Source organism: Propithecus coquereli, unplaced genomic scaffold (assembly GCF_000956105.1).
Source record: "Propithecus coquereli isolate 6110/MARCELLA unplaced genomic scaffold, Pcoq_1.0 Scaffold95, whole genome shotgun sequence".
Classification (NCBI taxonomy): domain Eukaryota; kingdom Metazoa; phylum Chordata; class Mammalia; order Primates; family Indriidae; genus Propithecus; species Propithecus coquereli.
This window is the reverse complement of record NW_012155840.1, coordinates 2384643-2407699: the sequence shown is the minus strand read 5'-3', so window position 1 is coordinate 2407699 and position 23057 is coordinate 2384643. Positions and strand designations below refer to the sequence as shown.

Below are 23057 nucleotides of genomic sequence, written 5' to 3'. Positions count from 1 at the left end.
GCTATATGTTAGAAAGAGGCCTCTGTTAAGGTAATTCTTACTAGGGAGTGATTGATGGATGGGAAAAAAAGTACCAGTATTTGCCAGAACTATATGTTCAAGCATACTGCTAGAGATTTGCAATTATGGTTTTTTTTTTTTTCATTTACTCTTCATAGTATTCAAGCCTGACAAGGTAGATGGTTCTATTCTTATAATATAGTTGAAGAACTGAGTACCAAGAGGTTGAGGAATTTGTGCAATGTCACTCAGCTAGTACATGGAAAAGTCAGGTTTTGAAAGATCTGCTTGACTCCACAGTCGTGCTTTTGGATGTATACTCTTAGGCCCACTTAACTCTTTTAGGGGTTTTATCATCATAAAATAGAATTAGCACATTATTATTCATCAATATATATTTGATGAAAATGGCAGGGACCATGGCAAAATAGAGCATAGGAGGTAGTGTGTGGGAGAGATAAGGGGATGGGGGGTTGTGGGCCTTCCATACCATTGGATTGGAATTCCAAACCTGAGTGCCTACCCAGCCTATAGGGAAACTAGTCCTGAGTATAATATCTTTTAGCCCTGATATTTTCCCCATAGGTAAAGATTATACATGTTCAGTATACTATATTATATTTAATGCAACTTTTATTTTCAATTCCTAGGACTAATTCCCACTCCTGAGTATCTTGAAGAGATCATTGATATGTTAAAATTTGGCTTAATTCAATTCAACAGCTATTTAGAACATTGCCAGCATCACTGAAGTGGGCTGGAGAGTACATGGAAAGCCTAGAATTAGGCAATCCCTTCAAGAAACTTGGCTGAGAATTAAACAAAGATAGGTCCAAGGTTAGACCAAGGAAAGGTATTTTAAAGTCTGGGAGAGATTGGAGAATCTTTACAGGTGGTGGGGAAGACAGCTAATTAATGGAAGAGGGAAAATGGCAGGAGAGAGGCAGTACATAATTAACAGAGCAAGGTTTTAGAGAAAAGCTGAATAGATCCAAAGATTAGCCTTAGAAGTGGGGAAGGAGAGGGAATCATCAAATCTGCACCGTGTCCCACTTTTCTGTCTCCTGCTCAGACTCAGCCTTCCCCCTCCCCTAGTCCCAGCCGGTGTACTCTGCGATTAGGCAGACCTATACCAAATGGTGCCCATTGTCACAGTTGCAATTAAAGGGCGGCTTTTTGATTTGGGGACAAATTATAAATGCATATAACATATTTTTTTAGGGGGGAACAATTTTACATTCAAGGATACTTGAATAGTAAAATATGTGACTTCATGATTATGCTGGTTTTTTTGTTATTTATTTATTTAGTGAACATGTGGTCAAAGCCATGGAAGAATTTCTGCATCATGCATCTAAAGTTACTCTCACAGTGTTCTTGAGAGATTAGTGACAAATATTAACCCCACAGGTATCGACACGATGGATCTGAGGTTCTTCAGGATGACATACTCTTGGAGGTCACAGATGGCACAAATTCAGCAGAATTTGTTCTACATGTTGAGGTGGGTAGAAAGTTTCCTCCCTGGATCATTGTCTTAGTCCATTTTGTGCTGCTGTAACACAGTACCACAGACTGGGTAATTTATAATGAACAGAAATTTTTTGGCTCATGTTTTAGAGTCTGGGAAGTCTAAGATCAAGTGGCTGCATCTGGTGAGGGTTTTCTTGCTGTGTCATCCTATGGCAGAAGAACAAAGAGGGAGCAAGAGAGAGCCAGAGGTTCAACTTGCATCCTCAAGCCCTTTTATAATTGGCATTAATCCATTCGTGCAAGTGGAGCCTTCATAACCTAAAACCTTCCCATTAGGCTTCTTCTTCCAACACCGTTGCACTGGGGATGAAGTTTCCAATGCTTGCTTTTTGGGGGACACATTCAAATCATAGCAGTCATAGAAATAAAGCATCTGGTTGGAAACCTCTCAGGTTCCCTAATAGAACTTGGCTCACAATTCAAAATTTAGAGGATGCCTGCTTACATCCTTGCATGTCTCAGGCCAGGCAACAGAGAACAAAGTTACATTGTTGAAATGGCCATACTATTCTGTCTCCAATACATTTAAAGATAGAATTACTCTGATCCCAAACCCACATACTTAATTGAAAAAGTAAGTGGTTCCTTGTATAACTCACTTCTAATATTTTTGAACTGTAACACTCAGAAATATTTATTTAGCAGCTGGGCAGGTTAAGCTCGCATCACCGGGGTTTTCCATGTTTATGGAAGAAGCTGTGTGTATGTGGTGTCCCTTTGTAAATTCCTGTATTATGCAGCTCTGGTAGGAGGTCTGTTTGAGATAATTTTTCTTCCTTTTGATAAATAGAGAAAAATCTGCACATAAATGTTGTGTACCTGCCCAAAGGACTTATGGGAACCCCTGAGTTTCTCTGTTGGGTTACTCAAGTCCATAAGCATAACTCAGAGGATTTGCAGATGTTTTATATAGTTAGTGACCAAAGAAGGTCTGTAGAAAACTCATCATGTCCCTTGAAGAGCGACTAATTATTCTCATCATACTAAATTCTTTCTCTTTCATCATACTAAATTCTTTCTCTTTTTGCTTGAATTTTGGTCAGATATTTGTGATACAAAATTATTATTAGTGGTAACAATAATGTGTCTGTAAGATATTTTACAGTTAGTAACTAATCAAGAATGTTCATATGCGTCTATAATTTTAAGAAGCAGACAGGGAAGGAATTTTCCCTGTTTTATAGATAAGAGCACTAGGGCCCAAGAAGGTTCAACGACTTGCCTAAAGTCATTGCCTTGACAGTGTAGACTGGGCTGGAATCTCCATTCTTTGTCACCTGGGTCAGTGTTCTTTCCTCCTTGCCACGGCCACACTCTCCATTACCAGGTGATGATGGTGATCACACTTGCCAACAGTTCCTGGATGCCTCTCTGTACACGGAGCCTCTTCCTTTATTTTCCCACTTAGTCCACAGAATGGCCTTTGCGGTCCGGGTGAAGAGCAGTATATTATTTCAGCTTCAAAAAGGAAAATTTTCTTTATTGGCAGACTTTTACACACAGAGAAAGCTTTTCTGAGTTACTTTTTTTCTGTAAAGCAAATTTCAGGGGAAAAAAACCCCAACTCTATCTTCCATCTACGACCATCTTAGTATTATTGGCAATGCTCCGTGCATTTTGGGGGAAAAAAAAATCTATTGTTAACTTTTTAAGCAAAAGAGGATGATCTTTAAAAGCCAAACAGAAGCACAGCCAATTTTTGGACAAGTGTTTGTAACTTTTTTTCCCCCAGGAAGGAATGTTCTTAATTCTATTGCCTTTGGACTTTATTATTTATTTGAAAGCTGAGGCTCTTTTGAAAACTGCTGCAAGATGGTTATCATTGAATTTACTTGGTGAGATTCCTGAGAGTCAAGGACAATAATAGAGAGGGTCTTTAATGAATTCACCCAGAGGACCTGAGCAAAGATACTTTTTCCTAATAAGCCAATAGAAAAATAGAGGATATTGTATACTTTTTAAACTTTTCCATCACTCGTTCCTCTACCCATTAAGGTGTCAACATAATTTCACATATAATTGTTGTAGAGTTGTTAGTCTGTTTAAATAGTAGGGTAAGCAGGGCATATACACATAGTTACATTCACTTTTTCATTTATTCAACAAATATTTAAGTGCCCTGTATATGCCAAGTCTTAGGCTAGATGCTTGGAATATGATGGTGAACAAAACACACAAGGTCTCTGTTTTCTAGCAGTGGTCCCCAACCTTTTTGATGCCGGGGACCTGTTTCATGGAAGACAATTTTTCCATGGATGGGGGCTGGGGCGGAGACGCAGAGAGCTCAGGAGGTGATACAAGCGATGGGGAGCAGCTGTAAATACAGATGAAGCTTCTCTAGCTCGCACGTCACCTCCGCTGTGCGCTCCCCCCGCCCCTCACACACACTTTCCTAAGTTTCATGGAAGACAATTTTTCCATGGACACGTGGGGGATGGGGGAGCTGTCAGCGCAGCTCTGCGGCCAGGTCCCTAACAGGCCGCAGACCACAGCCCTATAGCACAGGTGAGGCCAGAGAAATCCTAGGAGAAGCAATGGGAAGCCACCGAAGGTTCCTGCAGGGCAGTGACTTAAAATCCACATTGTAAAGCGATCACCTGGGCTGAAGCCTTGGGGAACGAAAGGCAGGTTTGAGAGGATTCGTAGGCGAGACTTGACAGAGTCGGCAGCACACACCAAGCTGTGGCTGTGAACTCAGAGAAGGACCGTCCTTCATTCCTGTTTAGAAGACACGCTTCTTCAAATTTCTACACGACCTTTTTAAATCCAGAGAGCCGGTGTGATCCCATGTTGCTTTTCTTTCCTTTCTACTTGGAGCTTTATTTTCATGAGAGTGAGAGAAAAACGTTTTGTCAAGTTGAAACTGGGCATTGATTGAATAGTTCTGGAGTTTCAAATATAACTCAAACTGTTTGAAATGCAGCTGCTACTTATTGTAAATCCAGAGAAACTTCCTGGGTGGCCAGAAGTTGAGGGTGGAGGAAAGCTTTGTAACCACCAAGTTATTTGAAAGAAAAATAACTTCGAAGCAGTAAATGTAGATGCATCAGACCACAGGGACCAGACTTCTTCTGGAATATGTGTGAATTTAACAAACGAGGATGGGGCTTTGGTGAAGAATGCTTTATATTATGTTTATATTTTGTCTGTCTAGAAACAAATGAGACTGTTGAATCTCAAACCATAACCATATTTTCCCATTTCCACTTAAAATGTCTCTTCCACGGGGCATTCCTTACAAAATGGTGCAGATGGAGAAAGTTAAAAAACACAGACTACTTGGCCGGATTCCATGGCTATTGTTTCATGTGTCTGGAAGATCGAAAATGCCTGTCATTTTGACTATGAGGTATGGGTTACCAGTTGGACAATTTGTCATTTCTTTCTTTTTGTTGAAAACATACATTTTTTCCTTGCCTAGGTATCCCCTGTAAATGATGAGCCACCAGTCCTAAAGGCTGACCTCATCCCCGTAATGCATTGCTCGGAGGGCGGAGAGGTGGTCATCACTTCCGAATACATTTTTGCTACTGATGTGGACAGTGACGACTCGAAACTGATGTTTATGATTGTTCGAAAATCTCAGCATGGGGCGGTGAGGAGAGCTGGAGTCCCGGTGGATCAGTTCTCTCAGGGAGATGTTATCTCAGGGGCTGTGACATACAAACACACAGGTAAGTGCAGCATTGTGACCAGGGAGGCAATGCAAGCAACAGGAAAGTCTTTACTCCACTCCTTGCTGGGGGTTCCCATAATCGAACAGTCTTCATGTTTGCTTCCATTGAAAAAAGCAGCAACAGCAGCCTGTATCCTGTTTTTCTAAGCATGATCTCCATATATAAAAGTATTTCTGATCTCATTATTATAATGAATTTCAAAGAATGTAGAAAGGGCAGATGTTACTTGCTGTTCTGTTCCTGACATGACCTCACAGGCTTTGTATTTTATTAATATTAACCCTGTGATCCTCCTTATCTCCTTTTTGGTCCGTTTAAAGAAGACTTACTTGATTATCATAGTTTATGGATCCATTATTCACAATAGAAATACCTATAGTAAGCTCCCTAAGATAATTTATTATTAATTTTAAAATTTTACTGATTACCAGCTAGCTCCTAAGAAGTAATTGATATGCTTTTCGAGTTCCTGAAAAGCTAAGATGACACCTTAACCCTTTGTATGACTTGCCCACAGCACACAACAGTGTGAACACGGATTAGATGTACAGAAAATGCTTGTTTATGAGCACTGTGCTTACATTTTTGGCATTGCATTATGTTGTTACCCAGGTGGCCTTTGTTCCCCATAGAAGGTGTTTAACTAAAAGAGTATTAATTCAGTATCTGATATCAACAAGGTATAGCACTAGACACTGTGGGGTGCAAAGAAATATAAACCAGACCCTGCTATGAAGGACCTTTTTTTTTTTTTTTGAGACAGAGTCTCGCTTTGTTGCCCGGGCTACAGTGAGTGCCATGGCGTCAGCCTAGCTCACAGCAACCTCAAACTCCTGGGCTCAAGCAATCCTTCTGCCTCAGCCTCCCACGTAGCTGGGACTACAGGCATGTGCCACCATGCCCGGCTAATTTTTTCTATATATATATTTTTTAGTTGTCCAGATCATTTCTTTCTATTTTTTAGTAGAGATGGGGTCTTGCTCTTGCTCAGGCTGGTCTCGAACTCCTGACCTTGAGCGATCTACCCGCCTCAGCCTCCCAGAGTGCTAGGATTACAGGCGTGAGCCACTGCGCCCCACCCCGGCCTATGAAGGACTTTTAATTTAAATGGGCAGACAAAACCCATGCACATGCAAAGATGACAGTGTGACTCATTGCACGCCACTGCATCATCTCCCAGGTCTGTGGGGGGATACCCTCAGTAATAATGCCATGTATTTCCTCTTGCTGGCTTTTTCCACGCTTTACTACAATTCCCTGTTTACTCATCCATATACCACTTTAAGCTGCAAATTCCATGCAGGAAGTATGATTGTGTATGGAAGGCCAGGTGAGTGGCACAGGAAATAGAATTCAAGAAACGAGGTGAAGAGGAAACTCAAGGAGGAGGGATGGAGATAGCTAAGGATTAATCTGGAAGTAGGAGAAAACATTTTGAAATAGTATTTTTCATACATATTTTGAAAAACAATGATTTATTGGGAAATCAGTTGTTTTATAGCCAGTTAGTTAAGGGATATTTCAATCATTTCACCAGACATCTTTTTTCTTCTAATTGTGTCTCACTATCTTCTTACTTGTGTTTAGCCTTAGGAAAGGTTTCATTAGTTATTTTCCCATCCTGGGATGCATAGTCCCTGGGTTTGATGTCTCTCAGGAGTTCACCACTAGATACTTTTTTTGATTTCCCCAATAGATCTGAAATAGACCACAGGAAAGGGATCCAAAGACCAATGACTGCTGTTTATTGCATGATTTTAACATCTTTGGCAGGCTCATGCAGCACAGGTAAATTAGGGGTGAGATGAATCTGTCTTCTCATCCAGTGCCTTGTTCCATGTGCTAAACAACAGGTGCACAAATTTCTAAGTCTCTAATGTGATGGCCATGTAAGGGACTATTAACTAATTTTTTTATAAGGCTTAGTAGGACATTGTGGCAAATTATTTCAAATAGACGGTTTTTGGTTATGTTACTAAATGAGAAAAATAACTGGCTTCAAAGGATGTTTTGGTATTTGAATGTTATGTTTTCTTGTAATATTCGCTCAATTACTCAATTGATAATTGAGCAATTTAGCACTGTATGAGGATCGGTACAAAGAACCGCAGCATGGTAGGATGTGAAGTTTCAATGAATTATCTGGCCTCGCTCTTGCTTCTATGTGTTGATTATAAAGGCCACCGGAGAGTAATTTTATCAGCATTACTTTATTTGCTTTCTGCAATTATAAATACGTACTCATTGCAGAAAACTTAAAAAGAGTTGAAAAGCACAGTGAAGTTTTGAAAAATCACCTTATTATACCTCTCAAAGATAGTCACTGTAAGCATATTAGTATTATAGTATTTATCTTCTTTATTCCAATCATAATTTTTAACATAGTTACAATCATACTGTATATGCAGTTTTGCAGATTACTTTTATCATTTAGATTATCACCTAAAAATGTTTATTAAAATATTATTAAAAATAAATGTTATAAAGTTATCATAAATTTTTTAGTAAATGAATATTTTATTATATAAAAGTACATTATTAAAAGTGCTATTTTCCCAGCACTAAACATGAAGTCATTCAAAATTTTTCTTTTAAATAACACTATGATTAACATTTATAGATATGAATCATGTCCTTAGACTGTATTCCATTTCAAGGCAAAGAATTTTTCTACCCATGCTGTAGCCCATTTAGTGGCTTCATGCTCAGCCTACTTTTACAATTATTTCTGTAAATATAGCCTATGCTTCCATTATAGAGAAATTAGGTACTGAATGTGCTAAATTTGCCTTTTTAAAAAAATTGGCTTCTCTTCCTGGAATGATTTTTCTATTTCTCTCCCCAACTGCCTCTCCCTATAAGTCCTCTCTCCTGCCTCCCAATTTTGGGCCTTATCTGCCTGGCAAACTTTTACTCATCCCTCAATGCACAGCACAAAGCGAGCAAAGCCATCTCAAAAGACTATATGACTCTCTGGCACCTGTGTCCTGCCCCTACGCAATCGTCAGCTGACACTCTAATCTTCTTTCACCCTCAGCACCTTGTACGTAATCAGGCTGAAGTATATGAAATTGCCCTTTAATGGGTAAAAATGGTTTAATAGTATTAATTTCATTTGTTTCTCATACATTTGTGCTATTCTTAACCGCATTGCATTTCCTTCTCTGCTGTTAGATTGTGTCAGTGCCTGACACACAAGAGGGTCTTTTGATATTTGACATTCTTTTGAAATGTATTTTGATAGTTTTAAAATGTCTGCCTTTTTCTCTGCTGTTGCACCCAGAACTCTAATTATCACATACTAGGCATTAAATAAATATTTATTGACTGAATGACTGATGAATAAATGTTTTAAGCCAGTTTGCTTTTTATGAATATGAATAAGTGAGTGGTCTCTTATTTTTGACTCTTCTTAAAGTTGAAGGCTGATTTTTTCTTTCTAATTCTCTCAATTTCAACTGTGCTTTTCCTTATAAGCCCAGTTTTCTTATCCTTTAATGATTTGGTTGCTCAATAATATCATGTCTGGATTTCCCTTGTCATTTTTCTCAAAAGGGAAAATGATCCCAAGCACAGAGCTCTGCAAATTTGACCAGAGTGTCTGGTGAAAAGAGAAGATGTCCCTGAGCTTTCGTGCCCTTGTCTCATAAAAACTCCAAGCAGAAATTGCTTCCCTCTTGGCCTTTTCAAGGTGATGCATGAGAGTTACCTAGAGCACATGGCAGAACTTTTCTGTGCCCTGGACAGCAAGCGCTCCTACTCTGTGCCATTATTAGTAACCCGAGAGCAGATTGTCCTGTTGGCTGATAAACTGTCTAATCCTGACATTTTCTTCCTTCTTCCTTCCTCTTACTGCCTAAACCAGGGCCATTTTGAATTCCATAGATGTAAGACCTAAAGAGTAAAAAAAAAAAAAAGAAAAAGAAAAAGAAAAGAAATGCCTCTTCTTTTCCATGTACTGTTGTTATTTTTTTAAACATCTTGGCTAATATATAATAAGGAAAGTGATGATAAAAATGTGGACTAGCTTTGTATTTCACCCAGCCAGCGTCCTTTGTTTCCCATAACTGCTATGTGGTTGATGGATGTTCATTTTAGGTGGTTAATGCAAATGGAAAGACAATTACCAAAGGGGCAAGGATGCCTTCTGCCTCTCCCTGAGGTTGGTCCTAACACTACACGATTAAGAGGAGAGAATGAAACCATCTCTAGTCAAGCTTTGTGTCACTCCCTTGTTCATTTGTGAACCGTCAGGCCCTTGTTAGCCCTGTTTTACCCCTCCATATGGTGATAGATGGCTGGCAGGGATTTCACCAGAGGCAACAGATGGGCAAGAATTTTTGCATTATTTTCATGACTATATTTAATTTCATAGTGATAAAATTGGGTTTTACATTTTATCCACTTAAGTTCTTTTCCTTGTCTTTCAATGCTTGTAGAAGAGGTGTGAGTAGATTTCATTTTGGTATTCTCTATTTTTAAAAAGTCAGATGTCAGTTCTAGTTGTGTCTTCCAGGTGGTGAGATTGGCCTGGTGCCTTGTTTTGACACCATTACATTGGTGGTTTCGGATGGAGAAGCTGGCCCTTTTGTGAATGGCTGTTGCTACAATGGACCTAATCCATCTGTTCCTCTTCATGAGTCCTTTCCAGTGTATGATCTCAACATCACAGTACATCCAGTGGACAACCAGCCACCTTCAATTGCAATAGGTGACAGTGTTTTTTTCTGTTAAAGTACTATTATCTTACCTAGTGTCATACCTGTGTTTCAGTGAAATAATACATTTTACTTATAGTCAAAATAAAAAACCACCAGACAGAATTGCCCTTCGATAATTGCCTCAACATAAATTTGTGTAAAATCCCAAATCTATAAAAGATTACAGGGAAAATTAAAATTTTCAATATTTCTATATGGAGAGAGAATACAAATATGTTTGTGTGTGTATGTGTGTGTGTTTGTGTTTTGGGACAAGGACAACATTGGAATCCTCAAATATTCTGATTTTATTTCACACGGGAAAATATCATTCACTTGCTGAAGAAAGAGTAATTTATTTTATCCATAATAATTTCTATTAGAATAGAATGAGCATACCAGAGAGACCATTTGTATACATTTAACCTTATTTGCTTTTTAGAAAGTCATCTCTTCACAGGCATTATGTATATGTTCTGTCTCTCAGAAAAAAATACAAGCATATGTATGAATGTTATTGTAATTTGCAAACTATCTCCCAAGCAATGTTCTGGAAAGGAAGCATTATCCCAGCAGAATAATTAAGCACCAAGGCATGAAAAAATGTTCGTTATGAGCAATTCATACTAGCTCTCAGGCAATTAACACTCTGACAAACAGAGGTAACAACTGATCTTGAAGAGTACATAAACTACATTTAGTGGCTTATCATTAAAATAGTTTGGCAATTCTCATTTTCGTTTGTCACTTCTGTAGAAACACAAGGGAAATCAGAGTTCCTTGAGAATGACTAAAGGGCTGTATTGGAGCAGTTAGTGTTTCTGCTGTCTTTCTATTATTGTCTGGCTTGGTTATGCAAGAAAATAATATATAATTCTGTGAGTCAAATTAAATTCCACCCATTACTCCTGAATATTTTCACTTTAAAGAGAATTATGCCAAAGCAAATGAACATCTCCCATGGAAATGTTTTTGCATACGGGAGGCTTCTCTGAATTGGAATTTCAATCACTCTCTTTTGTTCTCACTATTCTGATTAGAGGATTTCACACTAAATTATTATTGGGTTATTATTTGTATGCAGGTACCGTGTTCCTTGTAGAGGAGGGTTTCTCAGCAGCCCTTACCATTAACCATTTGTCTGCCACCGACCCTGACACTGCAGCAGATGACTTGGAATTTGTTTTGGTTTCTCCTCCACAGTTTGGCTACCTTGAAAACACACTCCCTTCTGCAGGTTTTGAAAAAAGCAATGTGGGCATAAGTATAGGTAAGTCATGGTTTCATGACCAGCAATGACTTCTCTATGTTTAGGGATGTGATTGGCCAGATCATGTTTAATAACTGGGTAAGAAGTTTCAAAATGTTCAAAGCACCATATACATTTAAGGAATTATTATTATTATAGTGGATACTTTTGAGTCTAATTATTTTTCATTTTAATTTTTATTCTGACTTTCCTCATGCATGTGAGTTTACTTCAAAATAAATGAAAATTTCACTTATAAAAATACAAAAATAAACATTGAAGAGGTAGTGGGTTAAAAGGCCCTCATAGCGACACTCTATACTCTGATAGGATGAATCTAGTGGGAGCTCACAAGGTCTCAGTCTCACAACCTTTTAGCATTTTTAATAGATATTGGTAGAAAAGACTAGGAAATATACTAAGGGTGTAACAGAGACAAAAAGCCTGAAATGTTGAAACAGATGACATTAATTTTGAAACCAAAATGTGTCTCAGATACTTAAATAGCTCTTGTGTTTCAGGCAAAAACAAAACAACCAAAACAAAAACAAAAAGCAAAAAGAAAATCTTTGCAAGACAACACTTTAAAAATAAATGATTCTCAAGTGCCTTTTGAGGCACATCCATTTTCAAAATGAGAGAGACTGGATTTAAGATTAATTGCATTAAAGATTACCCAGTTTTTCCTGTGACAATGCACAACTCAGAACATTTTTTTCTTTTGATTTAAGGTCATGTCAAAATACTAAAACAGCAGATCCAGCTAATTCCACTCCTTCCGACCAGTTGCTTGATGTACATCTTTAAGCAGGCAGATGATTGACTCTTGTTTTGCCTTTATGTGAAAGAGTTGGTCTCTTTTTAATCTAAGTATGACAGGAACTGCCCATGCAGAAGCAATGCCTTAATCACAGGAAGGTTTCTCTGACATTTATTCCAAGTGTCTGAAGTTCCTGTACATACCGGTTAGCAGTTATTACTCTTCTGTTCTCCATGCAAATTTTATCCTTCCTTATGATCTGTGGATGTCTGCTTTTATGTTGATGGTTGGTAGTTGTTGCAGCCCCTGATAGTGAATACTTAGATCAACTGCTATGATCTATTATTTGCTTTGCTGAAATATTGGCTATAATTGGGTTAAAGATTGAAGACCAATAACTTGGAAAAATGTTTTTCTTGTTTACCTGTTCCATCTTGGTGTGCTCTAGCTTCATTTCAGTGGAAAGACATGAAGGCTTTGCACATTAACTATGTGCAGTCCAGGCATCTGAGGATAGAACCTACTGCTGACCAGTTCACAGTGTATGTCACAGATGGGAAGCAACGCTCCTTGGAGATACCGTTTTACATTATTATCAACCCCACAAATGATGAAGCTCCTGACTTTGTAGTGCAGAATATTACGGTAAGAACTGTGCCAGAATGTTCAATTTCTTTCTTATCATTTTTGATTTTTATTTTCACCTAGTCCATTTACATCGGTCCACATGTACTTAACATATTAAATTGGTAAGGAATGGGGAAGGCAGTATCCAGTGTCATGTAATGCAATCATTTGAAAACAAACTATTAATCTAATAATAATGATGATGGTAATGATTATAATTACTAACATACAGCAATCCATAGATGCAATTACTAAGTTGCATATATATAGGACAGAGTACTTACTAGGTTGTAGGTTCTAAGCCCTTTACATGTATTCATGTTTAATCCTCACAATAGGCTCTTAGGGCTATGGTATTGTTATTGCCAATTCGTAACTGGAGAAATGAGTCATAAAGCAGTTAACCAAGAAATACAGATCACAGAACCTGGGAGTAAGTGGCACACAGGGAATGTGCACCCAGACCACCTGATCCCATAGCATGCTCTCTTAACCAACGCTGGAATGGCGAGGACTCAATTCACAGATTATGGGCATCTTTTATTATAGAACTATTTTTAAAGATATATGAGATGAAAAAATGCAATTTGGACCATTGTTTTTATGTAGCTTTAAATTCTTTTTTTTAAATTTCAGAATATTAGGGGGGTACAAACACTTTGGTTATGCCTTTGCACTGCTCAAGCCACAGCTTGAGAATGGCTTTTATAAAAAATGTTTTTATATAATGTAATAATATTTGTTAGTTTTAAAAAAATTCAGATATATACTTAAAATGGCCCATAAAATCACTCCTCAGCACCTGTTGACTTTTAAAAAATAATAATCAATGTATGTGGTTAAATAAAATCAAATGTTGAGAAACATACAAAGTGAAATGTAAAATTCTCCCTAACAGCCATCACAGCTAGTCGCTCTCCAGTGATAAAGTTTTTAGTAGTTTACTCCACAAAAGTAATTTTTGTACACATGCCAGTGATATGTATGTGTACTATGATTTTTCTGTGTGTTTTTGCTTACAAATAAGGTACCATATTATACCAAATATTCTGTACTTTACTTTTAAAAACAACTTTATGTATATTAAAAATCTTTTCATATCAATATATAATTCTTTTTAGACAATTCTATTTTTTAATATATATGATTATTTAATCCAGACATCTGTAAAACAAATCCTGATTAAATAGAATGAGCACAGGCTTTGGAATCAAAGGGACTTGGGTGTTGCTTTTTACTAGTTGTAGGGTCTTGGGAAAATTATTTCTCTCTGTGCTTCTGTTTCCTCACCTGCAAAATATGTGTCAAATCTTCTTTAAGGGGTAGCCATGATGATTAAGGTGGTTAGGTACAGAGTAGATGCTTAATAACTAGGTGCCGTTCATATTATTGACATTGTTGTTATGCTTGCCATCTTTCTTCTGACAGTGACCAAAGCAAATATTAGCTATTTGGAAACTGTTATTTTGCTTTATTTTTCATTAAAAACAATCAAACTCTAAATGCAAAAGTCTTTATTTGATTTTAATTTTCTACTAAATTTTAATGGTACATGAGAGTCAGCTCAGCATGAAATTTAAGAGCCAGCTCTTGCCTTTCCTCTTGTTTTGGCACATGGGTTTCTCTGGAGAGCCCTTCAGTAATTATGAGAGAGAAAAAATAATCTACAAATGATTCCTTCTATACCTACCGCCATTGTCTTGTATCTGTCTGGGGTTGGGCCTTCGGAAGTAATTAGGCCACTGGGAAGCTGTCTTTTGCTCTCTCTTAGTAATCATGTTTTTTACCTGTGCATTCCTTACAGAAGCTGTTAGAAAGTGACAAATATGGAGCCCCATGTATTGTGGGCGAGCCTATTTTAGGCTTCAGATGATTTTTTTAGATGATAATATTTTGCTCTCTTGTGAGAAAATGTATTTATTTTATAGATAGTCAGGCTGCCATCAAGTTGTGCTGCAAGAAGATTTGAGGTTTTAGTTTAAGTTATTATAATCCATTCCAAACCTGTTTACTAGTAATTTTTGCATTTTATGTATATTGATCTAAAATTTCTATTGTCATAATCTAAGTAAGTAACTCAATTTGCAAAAAAGAATCCCACATTTTAATCAAGTTCTATGAGGAAGGATAATGCAACATATTTTTAAGTTAGTTTATTCAAGGTCTTAGAGAAAAAGGCAAGTGTTACCATCAAAGATGATTTCATAAGTATATCATTGTGAATTAAACTATGATGCCACTTTAGTCTTTAATAAGTAGGGCCAGATAAGAGAAAATCAGCCTCATTTTAGCCCAAGTATTAGATATGACGAGTAATTCTTTATGCAAGTTCAGTAAAAAGTGGTTGCAGGAGAATTCCCTTCAAAGTCAGTAAGAGAGACCGAAAAGAAAGGTGTTTTCACAAATCTAAACCGTATGTAGCCTTCAAGTCTTAATTGCCCCTCAGCCATGAAGACATCCTGGTCTCCTCTGTCCTTTTGTGTTTCTTGTTTATGAATATCTTGCAGCATTAGCCATTTTCTTGCTTGCATTATAGTTATTAATGACAGGCCTTCTCACCTGACTTGCATTCTTGAGAATATTTGTGTTACCCAAAGCATGTTGCATGGTGACATTGCAGATTCCCAATAACCATGTATAGAATCTATATACCCTTGTTATTTAGATCTTGCTATATTTCAAAATAGGAAACAGAAATATTTCTTTATTCTCTCTATTCTCACTATGAGAATAAAAAAGATCAAGGCAGCTAACCACCATATTGTCAAATTCTAAATGACTAAATCCTACATGAAACTATAAACATTCGCCTGTCTTTGTGCTTAAAGGATTATAAAACCTGAAGTGGGGTATAAGAGGGAGTGGGAAGGGTAGTGTAGGAAAATTATATATAGATTATTATGTATCCAGGAGCATCCTTTTCAATCGTTGTTGATTACAATGAAAAAATAGAAGTTTTTACTGCAATGACAAAAATAAAGCACACCAAATAGGACCAATGTGTAGCAGATATTTGTGCCATTTATAAAGCAGTTAGAAACATAAGAAATGTAGAAGCAGGAAGGTTTAAGAGGTTAAAATAGTAGATTGGTCTCTGAAGGTGAATGTTCTAGATTCAGTTTTACAACTGAACTTTTCTGTGACTTCCTGAAAGCAAGTATCTTTTTGTTTGCTTTTTTCCATGACTTTTGAATTAATAACAATACATATTTTAAAAATCATGTGTCCTTTGTCCTTCATGGAAATGAATATAAGTGCTTTGAAATCTTCAGAAAAAATGTGAAGGAGATTAGTAGGTTTATTTCTTCTTTTATGTTTCTATTAAATTGGCAATTTCTTTTTAGGACCCATAATATACAAATCTCGTGGAAAATTTGAAATAGAATATTTTCAAATGATTTCTTTTGAGCAGTTTGCCAAAAGAAAGACAAGTTCAAGCCAGGCCCAGTGGCTCGCACCTATAATCCTAGCACTTTGGGAGGCTGAGGCAGAAAGGATTGCCTGAAGCAAGGAGTTTGAGACCAGCCTGGGCAGCATAGTGAGACCCTGTCTCTACAAAAATAAAATACTTAGCTGGGCGTGATGGGATGCGCCTATAGTCACAGCTACTCGGGAGGCTGAGCCAGGAAGATCACTTGAGCTTAGGAGTTCCAGGCTGCAATGAGCTGTAATTGCACCACTGCACTCCAGCCTGGGCAACAGAGTAAGACCCTATCTCTAAAAAGAAAAAAAAAAAGAAAAAAAGAAAAAAACCCACAAGTTCTATTTCATGCACAGCTGACTTTTCTGACTTGTTCAGGTGTGCGAGGGTCAGATGAAGGAGCTGGATCTGTCCATCATCAATGCTGCTGACCTGGATGTTCCCAAGGACCCCCTGCTGTTCAGCATCACTCACAACCCTCGCCACGGCCTCCTCATCAATGGGGGGTTTAGCAAAGACCTTCCTAAGAATAAGCAGCCAGCCCACCCTGACCAGAAGTATGAACTTGTTCACAACTTTTCCATGGAACTTCTCGAGACTGGTATATCATGTCCCACTTCTTTTTGTTTGTTGTTGCTGCTTTAATAATTTAACCCACACTTACACGTGAAATCTAAAAAGATAAAACTCATATAAGCACAGAATAGAATGGTGGTTACCAGAGGCTGGGGGTGGGAGGATTGGGGAGATGTTGGTCAAAGGATACAAAATGTCAGATAGGAAGAATAAGTTCAAGAGCTCTATTTTACATTCTGACTATAGTTATTATAACAACAGTATATTGTATATTTGAAAATTCCTAAGAGCATAAATTTTAAGTGTTCTTACCACAGAAAAAAGATAAGTATGTGAAGTAATGCATATGTTAATTAGCTTGATTTTACCATTCCACAATGTATATCAAAACATCATATTATATACCATAAATATATGTAATTTTTATCCGTGAATTAAAAAGTTAATTTACAAAACAATTTAACCCATAAAAGATAATAATAAATCATAGATATTAGGGGGTAAAAAATATCATTCATATCATATATATTTTATTTATTTATCCCTCAAGGTTTACCTCTGGGCTGAGATTAGTATAGAGCATGAAGACCCAGCTAGAGACAGTAGGTAATAGCAAAGGCAATAACATGTTTTCTTTCACTTTCAGAGTACCATTAAAAATGATATTTGTGATTTCTGGAACTTTAGCTCAAGCTTTTAATGTCATAATAAAAAATCCCTTTTTAAAACTATTGAAATTATGAAACTAAATTTTAAGAATTTGTCTGCCAAAATTTCCACAGTTGAAGCAAATATAGAACCACATACAATAATGACTCATTATTCTCCAAAGAGATAATTTGCTCTTTAGGGAAATGGCACATTGGAATAGCTGCCTGAATTATTTTGTAATTACTCTTTTTCGAAACATCGATGTTATCCCGCATTTGACATATGAAAATACTTTTAAGAAATTTGAGAAATGTATGCAGTTCTAGAATTTCCACCTGCTCTCATTCTCCTCCCTTCTTCATGTGTTTTGTTTTCCCAGCCTGGAAGGTCCTTCCCCCTCCGTCAAGGGGCTAGCCAAGACTGCGCCTTCAGAGTGCAGCTTTCTGTTAACCTCCCCCTTGGAGCCCACTCAAACTCTGTTCTCTGTTCTTGCTTCGTCTTAGCCCTTGTTCACCATTTTTCCAACTGTATTTTAGTTATTTGTTTCCCCAACTAGAGTGGTAGCTCTCTGATCTAAAGTTCATTTTGCAATAGTTGCATAATGTCATCTCACATTTAAATTTGAAAAGCTAATTTGTGTATTTCTCAATTTTCATCAATTGCAAAGAAATAAATTGAGTGTAAATGATGATATCGCCAAATCAATAACCATGTGCTGCAAATGATAGAATATATTGTTAAAAGTATGTCTTTGTCCAAATTTAAGACCAAGAAAAAAATAATAATTCAAATTTTACCTTCAAGAAAGCCAATTTTAAAAAATAACATTTACTTGTTATTATCGGGTTAAATAGGTATTATACGCTCATATTGTAAAGTTTGGAATATTCAGTCATTTTGAAGAAAAAAATCATTCAAATAAACTAATATTTTGGTTAGTATTTGGTGACATTTTCAGAGATTAGATATTCGCCTCTACTTTATTACTTACGTTTATTATTTTATTTTATTTTCATTTCAAATATTAAGAGAGTACAAATGTTTTTGTTACGTGGATACATTGTATAATGCTTAAGTCAGGGTTTTTAGTGTGCCCATCACCAGGACACTGTTCATTGTACCTGCTAAGTAAGTTTTTACCTCTCACCCCTTCTTCCATTTTCCAACATTCTTAGTTTCCAATGTCCTTTACATATCTTTGTGCTGTTATGTGCTCATCATTTAGTTCCCAATTATTACTGAGTACATGCGGTGTTTGTTTTTCCATTCCTGAAATACTTCACTTAGGATAATGGTCTGCAGTTCCATCCAAGCTGCTGCCAAAGACATTATTTCATTCCTTTTTATGGCTGAGTAGTACTCCATGGTATACAAATACCCCATTTTCTCTATCCACTCATGAATTGGTGGGCACTTAGGTTGATTCCACATCTTTGCAGTTGCGAATTGTGCTGTGATAAACATTTGAGTGTGGTGTCTTTTTGATATAATTACTTCTTTTCCTTTGGGTAGAAATCCAGCAGTGGGATTGATGGATTGAATGGTAAGTCTACATTTATTTCTTTGAGGAATCTCCATACTATTTTCCAGAGAGGTTGTACTAATTTGCAGTCCCACCAAGAGTGTATGAATGTGCCTTTCTCTCTGCATCCCCGCCAGCATCTGTTATTTTTTGACTTTTTAATAGTGGCCATTTGATAAGGGTAAGGTGGTATCTCATTGTGGTTTTAATTTGCATTTCCCTGATGATTAGTGATATTTAGCATTTTTTCATATATGTGTTGGCCATTTGTCTATCTTCTTTTGGAAAACTTATTTTCATGTCATTTGCTCATTTTTTAATGGGGTTGTTTGTTTTTTCTTGCTAATTTGTTTGAGTTCTTTGTAGATTCTGGATATTAGCCCTTTATTGGATGTATAGTTTACGAATATTTTCTCCCACTCTGTAGGTTGTCTATTTACTCTGTTGATTGTTTCCTTAGTTGTGCATAAGCTTTTTAATTTAATTAAGTCTGATTTATTTATTTTAGTTATTGCCACATTTGCCTTTGAGATATAAGTCATAAATTCTTTGCCTAGGCCAATGTATGGAAGAGTTTTTCCTACATTTTCTTATAGAATTTTTATGGCTTCGTGCCTTATATTTAAGTCTTTTATTCATCTTGAATTAATTTTTGTATATGGTGAGAGATGGGGTCCTGTTTCATTGTTCTGTTTGTGGTTCTCCAGTTTTCCCAGCACCATTTATTGAATAAGACTTCCTTTCCTCAGTGTATGTCTGTTTTGCCAAAGATCAATTGGCAGTAGGGAGATGGTTCTATTTCTGCGTTCTCTGTTCTGTTCGTTTGGTCTATGTCTCTACTTTTATACCAATACCATGCTGTTTTGGTTACTATAGCCTTGTAGTATAATTTGAAGTCAGATAATATGATGCTCTGGACTTGTTCTTTTTGCTTAAGATTACTTTGGCTATTTGGGCTCCTTTTTGGTTCCAAATGAAGCTTAGAATTATTTTTTCTAGATTTGTTAAATGTAATGTTGGTATTTTGAAGGGGATTGTGTAGAATCTGTAAATCACAGTGGATAATGTGGACATCGTAAGGATGATTCTACCAATCCATGAGCATGGGATATTTTTCCATTTGTGTCATCTGTGATTTCTTTGATCAATGTTTTATAGTTCTCCTTGTAGAGACCTTTCACCTGCTTGGTTAAGTATATTCTCAGGTATTTTATTTTCTTTGTAGCTATTTTAAATGGTATTGAGTCCTTAATTTGACTCTTAGCTTGACTGTTATTAGAATGTAGAAAAGCTACTGGTTTGTGCACACTGATTTTGAAACTTGAGACAGTGCTGAATTTATTTATCAATTCTAGGAGTCTTTTAGTGGAGTCTTTAGGGTTTTCTAGATATAAGGTCATATTGTCAGCAAACAGGGATAGTTTAACCTCATCTTTCCAATTTGGATACCCTTTATTTCTTTCTCTTGCCTGATTGCCCTGGCTAGGACTTCCAGTCCTATTAATATGTTGAACAGAAGTGGTAACAATGGGCACCTTTGTCTTGTTCTAGGTCTTAGGGGGATGCTTTCAACTTTTCCCCATTCAGTATAATGTTAGCTGTGGGTTTGTCATATACAGCTTTTATACTTTTGAAGTATGTTCCTTCTATGCCTATTTTGTTGAGGCTTTTCCTCATGAAAAGGCGCTGGATTTTATCAAATGCTTTTTCTACATCTATTGAGATGATCATATGGTCTTTGTTGTTGCTTCTTTGGTGAATCATGTTTATTGATTTATGTATGTTGAACCATCCTTGCATCCCTGGGATGAAACCCACTTGATCATGGTGAATTATCTTTTTGATAAACTGTCGAATTTGGTTTACTAGTATTTTGTTGATGACTTTGCATCTATGTTCATAAGGGATATTGGTCTGTAGTTTTCTTTTTTTGTTGTGTCCTTTTCTGGCTTTGGCATCAAGATGATACAGGCTTAATAGAATGAGTTAGGGAGGATTCCCTCCTTTTTAATGTTATGGAATCATTTCTGTAGAATAGGTACCAGTTCTTTGTAGGTCTGGTAGAATTTGGCTGTGAATCTGTGTGGGAGATTTTTTTCAATTACTGCTTCAATCTCACTGTTCATTATTGGTCTATTCAGGATTTCTATTTCTTGCTGATTCGGGCTTGGGAGGTGTGTGTTTCCAGGAATTTATTCATTTCTTCTACATTTTCTAGTTTGTGTACATAGAAGGTTTGGTAGTATTCATACTTGATATTTCTGTAGTATCTGTTGTAATATTTCCTTTTTCATTTCTGATTGAGCCTATATGAGTCCTTTCTCTTCTATTTCTGGTTAATCTGGCTAGTGATATATTGATTTTGTTTATCTTTTCAAAGAACCAATTTTTTGTTTTATTGACCCCTTATATTGCTTTTTGGGTTTCCATTTTGTTTAGTTCTGCTCTGAGCTTTGTTATATTTTTTCTTCTGTTGGCTTTTGGTTTGGTTTGCTCACCTTTTTCTAGTTCCCTGAGATGTGACATTAGGTTGTTAGTATGTGATCTTTCTGCCTTTTTAATGTAGGCATTTAAGGCTATGATCTTTCCACTTAGGACTGCCTTTGCTGCATCCCATAGATTTTGAAATCTTGTGTCCTTTTGTCATTCAGTTCAAGATTTCCATCTTAATTGAATCATTGACCTAAGGATCATCCAGCAGCAGGTTGTTTAATTTCCATGACTTTGTATAGATTTGAGTGTTTCTCTTGGAATAGATTTCTAGTTTTATTCCACTGTGGTCTGAGAAGATACATGGTATGATTTTGAATTTGCTGAGACTTGTTTTGTGGTCTAAGATATGATCAGTTTGGAAAACGTACCATGTGCTGATGAGAAGAATGTATATTCAATAGTTTGGGGGTAGAATGTTCTGTAAATGTCTATTAGGTTCATTTGTTCTAGAGTCCCATTTAAGTCCAGTGTTGCTTTATTGATTTTCTGCTTCTGTGATCTATCCAGTTCTGTCTGTGGGGTATTGAAGTCCATGGAAATTATGATGCTATTTTTTATTTCTGTGCATATATCTAGTAGAAATTTCTTTATGAATCTGGGAGTTTCTGTGTTAGGAACATATGTATTTATGATTGTTATTATGTCTTCTTGTTGAATTGTTCCCTTTACCATTATGTAATGACCATCTTTGCCATTTTTTACCATTGTTGGTTTCAAGTCTATTTTATCTGATATGAGAATGGCTATACCTGCTTGCTGTTGGTTTCTATTTTCAAGGACTATTTTTTTCCACCCCTTTACCTTTAGTCTATGCAAGTCCTTGTGAGTTAGGTATATTTCTTGGAGATGGCATTTTTAAGGGTTTTGTTTTTTTCATCCATTCAGCCAGTCTGTGTGTTTTAAGTGGGGCATTAAGGTGGTTCACATTCAGTGTTAGTGTTGATATGTGGGATACTCTTCAGTTCATCATGTTGGATGATACCTTCTTGTTTTGTTTTCCCTCTTGTGCTATTGTTTTATAAGCACAAGTTTATAAAATAAGTAAACTTTGGGGTGTTTTTACACTGGTGGATATCTATTATGCTGTTCTACATATAATTTAGTTTTGAGTATTTCCTGTAGGGCAGGTCTAGTAGTGACAAATTCCCTTAATGTTTCCTTGTCTGGGAAAGACTTTATTTCTCCTTCATTTATGAAACAGTTTTGCAGGATTGTACCATATTTCTCTGAGTTATTGTTCATTCTTCTTTATTCTTTTTTCTGCATCCTTGACTGACCGGGTTAGTTTGAAATCCTTATCTTCAAGCTCTGAGATTCTTTCTTCTGCTTGATCTAGCCTGTTTTGAAGCTTTCTGCTGTATTTTGAATTCCCTAAATGACTCTTTCATTTCTTTAAGTTTTGTTATAGCCTTTCTTATGTTGCCTATGTCTTTTGTGACTTTTTCATTTTTTTCATTCATGTCCTGAAATATTTTTTTGGCTTCTTTTTGTTGGTTTTCAACTTTCTCTTCAATCCCATTCATCTTATGTGCCGTCCATATTCTGAATTTCATTCCTGACATTTCAGCAATTCCATTTTGGTTGGGATCCATACTGTAGATCTATTGTGATACTTTGGGGGTGTCAAACTAGCTTGTTTTTTCATGTTGCCAGAATTCTTTTGCTGATTTCTTCTCATCTGAAACCTCTTCTCTCAGCTCAGGACAGATAGGTCTGCAGTGCACCTGTTCCCCTTTGCTGGGATCTCTCCTACTTAGTAAGGAGAGGTTCCTAGATGGCACTTTTGTGACCTACTCCAGAAGACTGACCCAGCAGGAAAGGGGCAGATGTACTGAGAGCCTGTAATTC

General features: G+C 36.7%; 1 protein-coding gene across 1 annotated transcript in view; it reads left to right on the top strand.

The window, feature by feature from the left end:
- The window catches only part of FREM1 (FRAS1 related extracellular matrix 1), a 117814-nt gene that overhangs the window by 35775 nt on the left and 58982 nt on the right, over nt 1-23057 (top strand). Inside the window, exons 14-19 of the mRNA XM_012665022.1 lie at nt 1411-1504; nt 4955-5207; nt 9727-9921; nt 10995-11180; nt 12368-12564; nt 16346-16568. Coding sequence (XP_012520476.1) covers nt 1411-1504; nt 4955-5207; nt 9727-9921; nt 10995-11180; nt 12368-12564; nt 16346-16568 — 1148 coding nt within the window. The remainder of the gene's footprint in view (nt 1-1410; nt 1505-4954; nt 5208-9726; nt 9922-10994; nt 11181-12367; nt 12565-16345; nt 16569-23057) is intronic.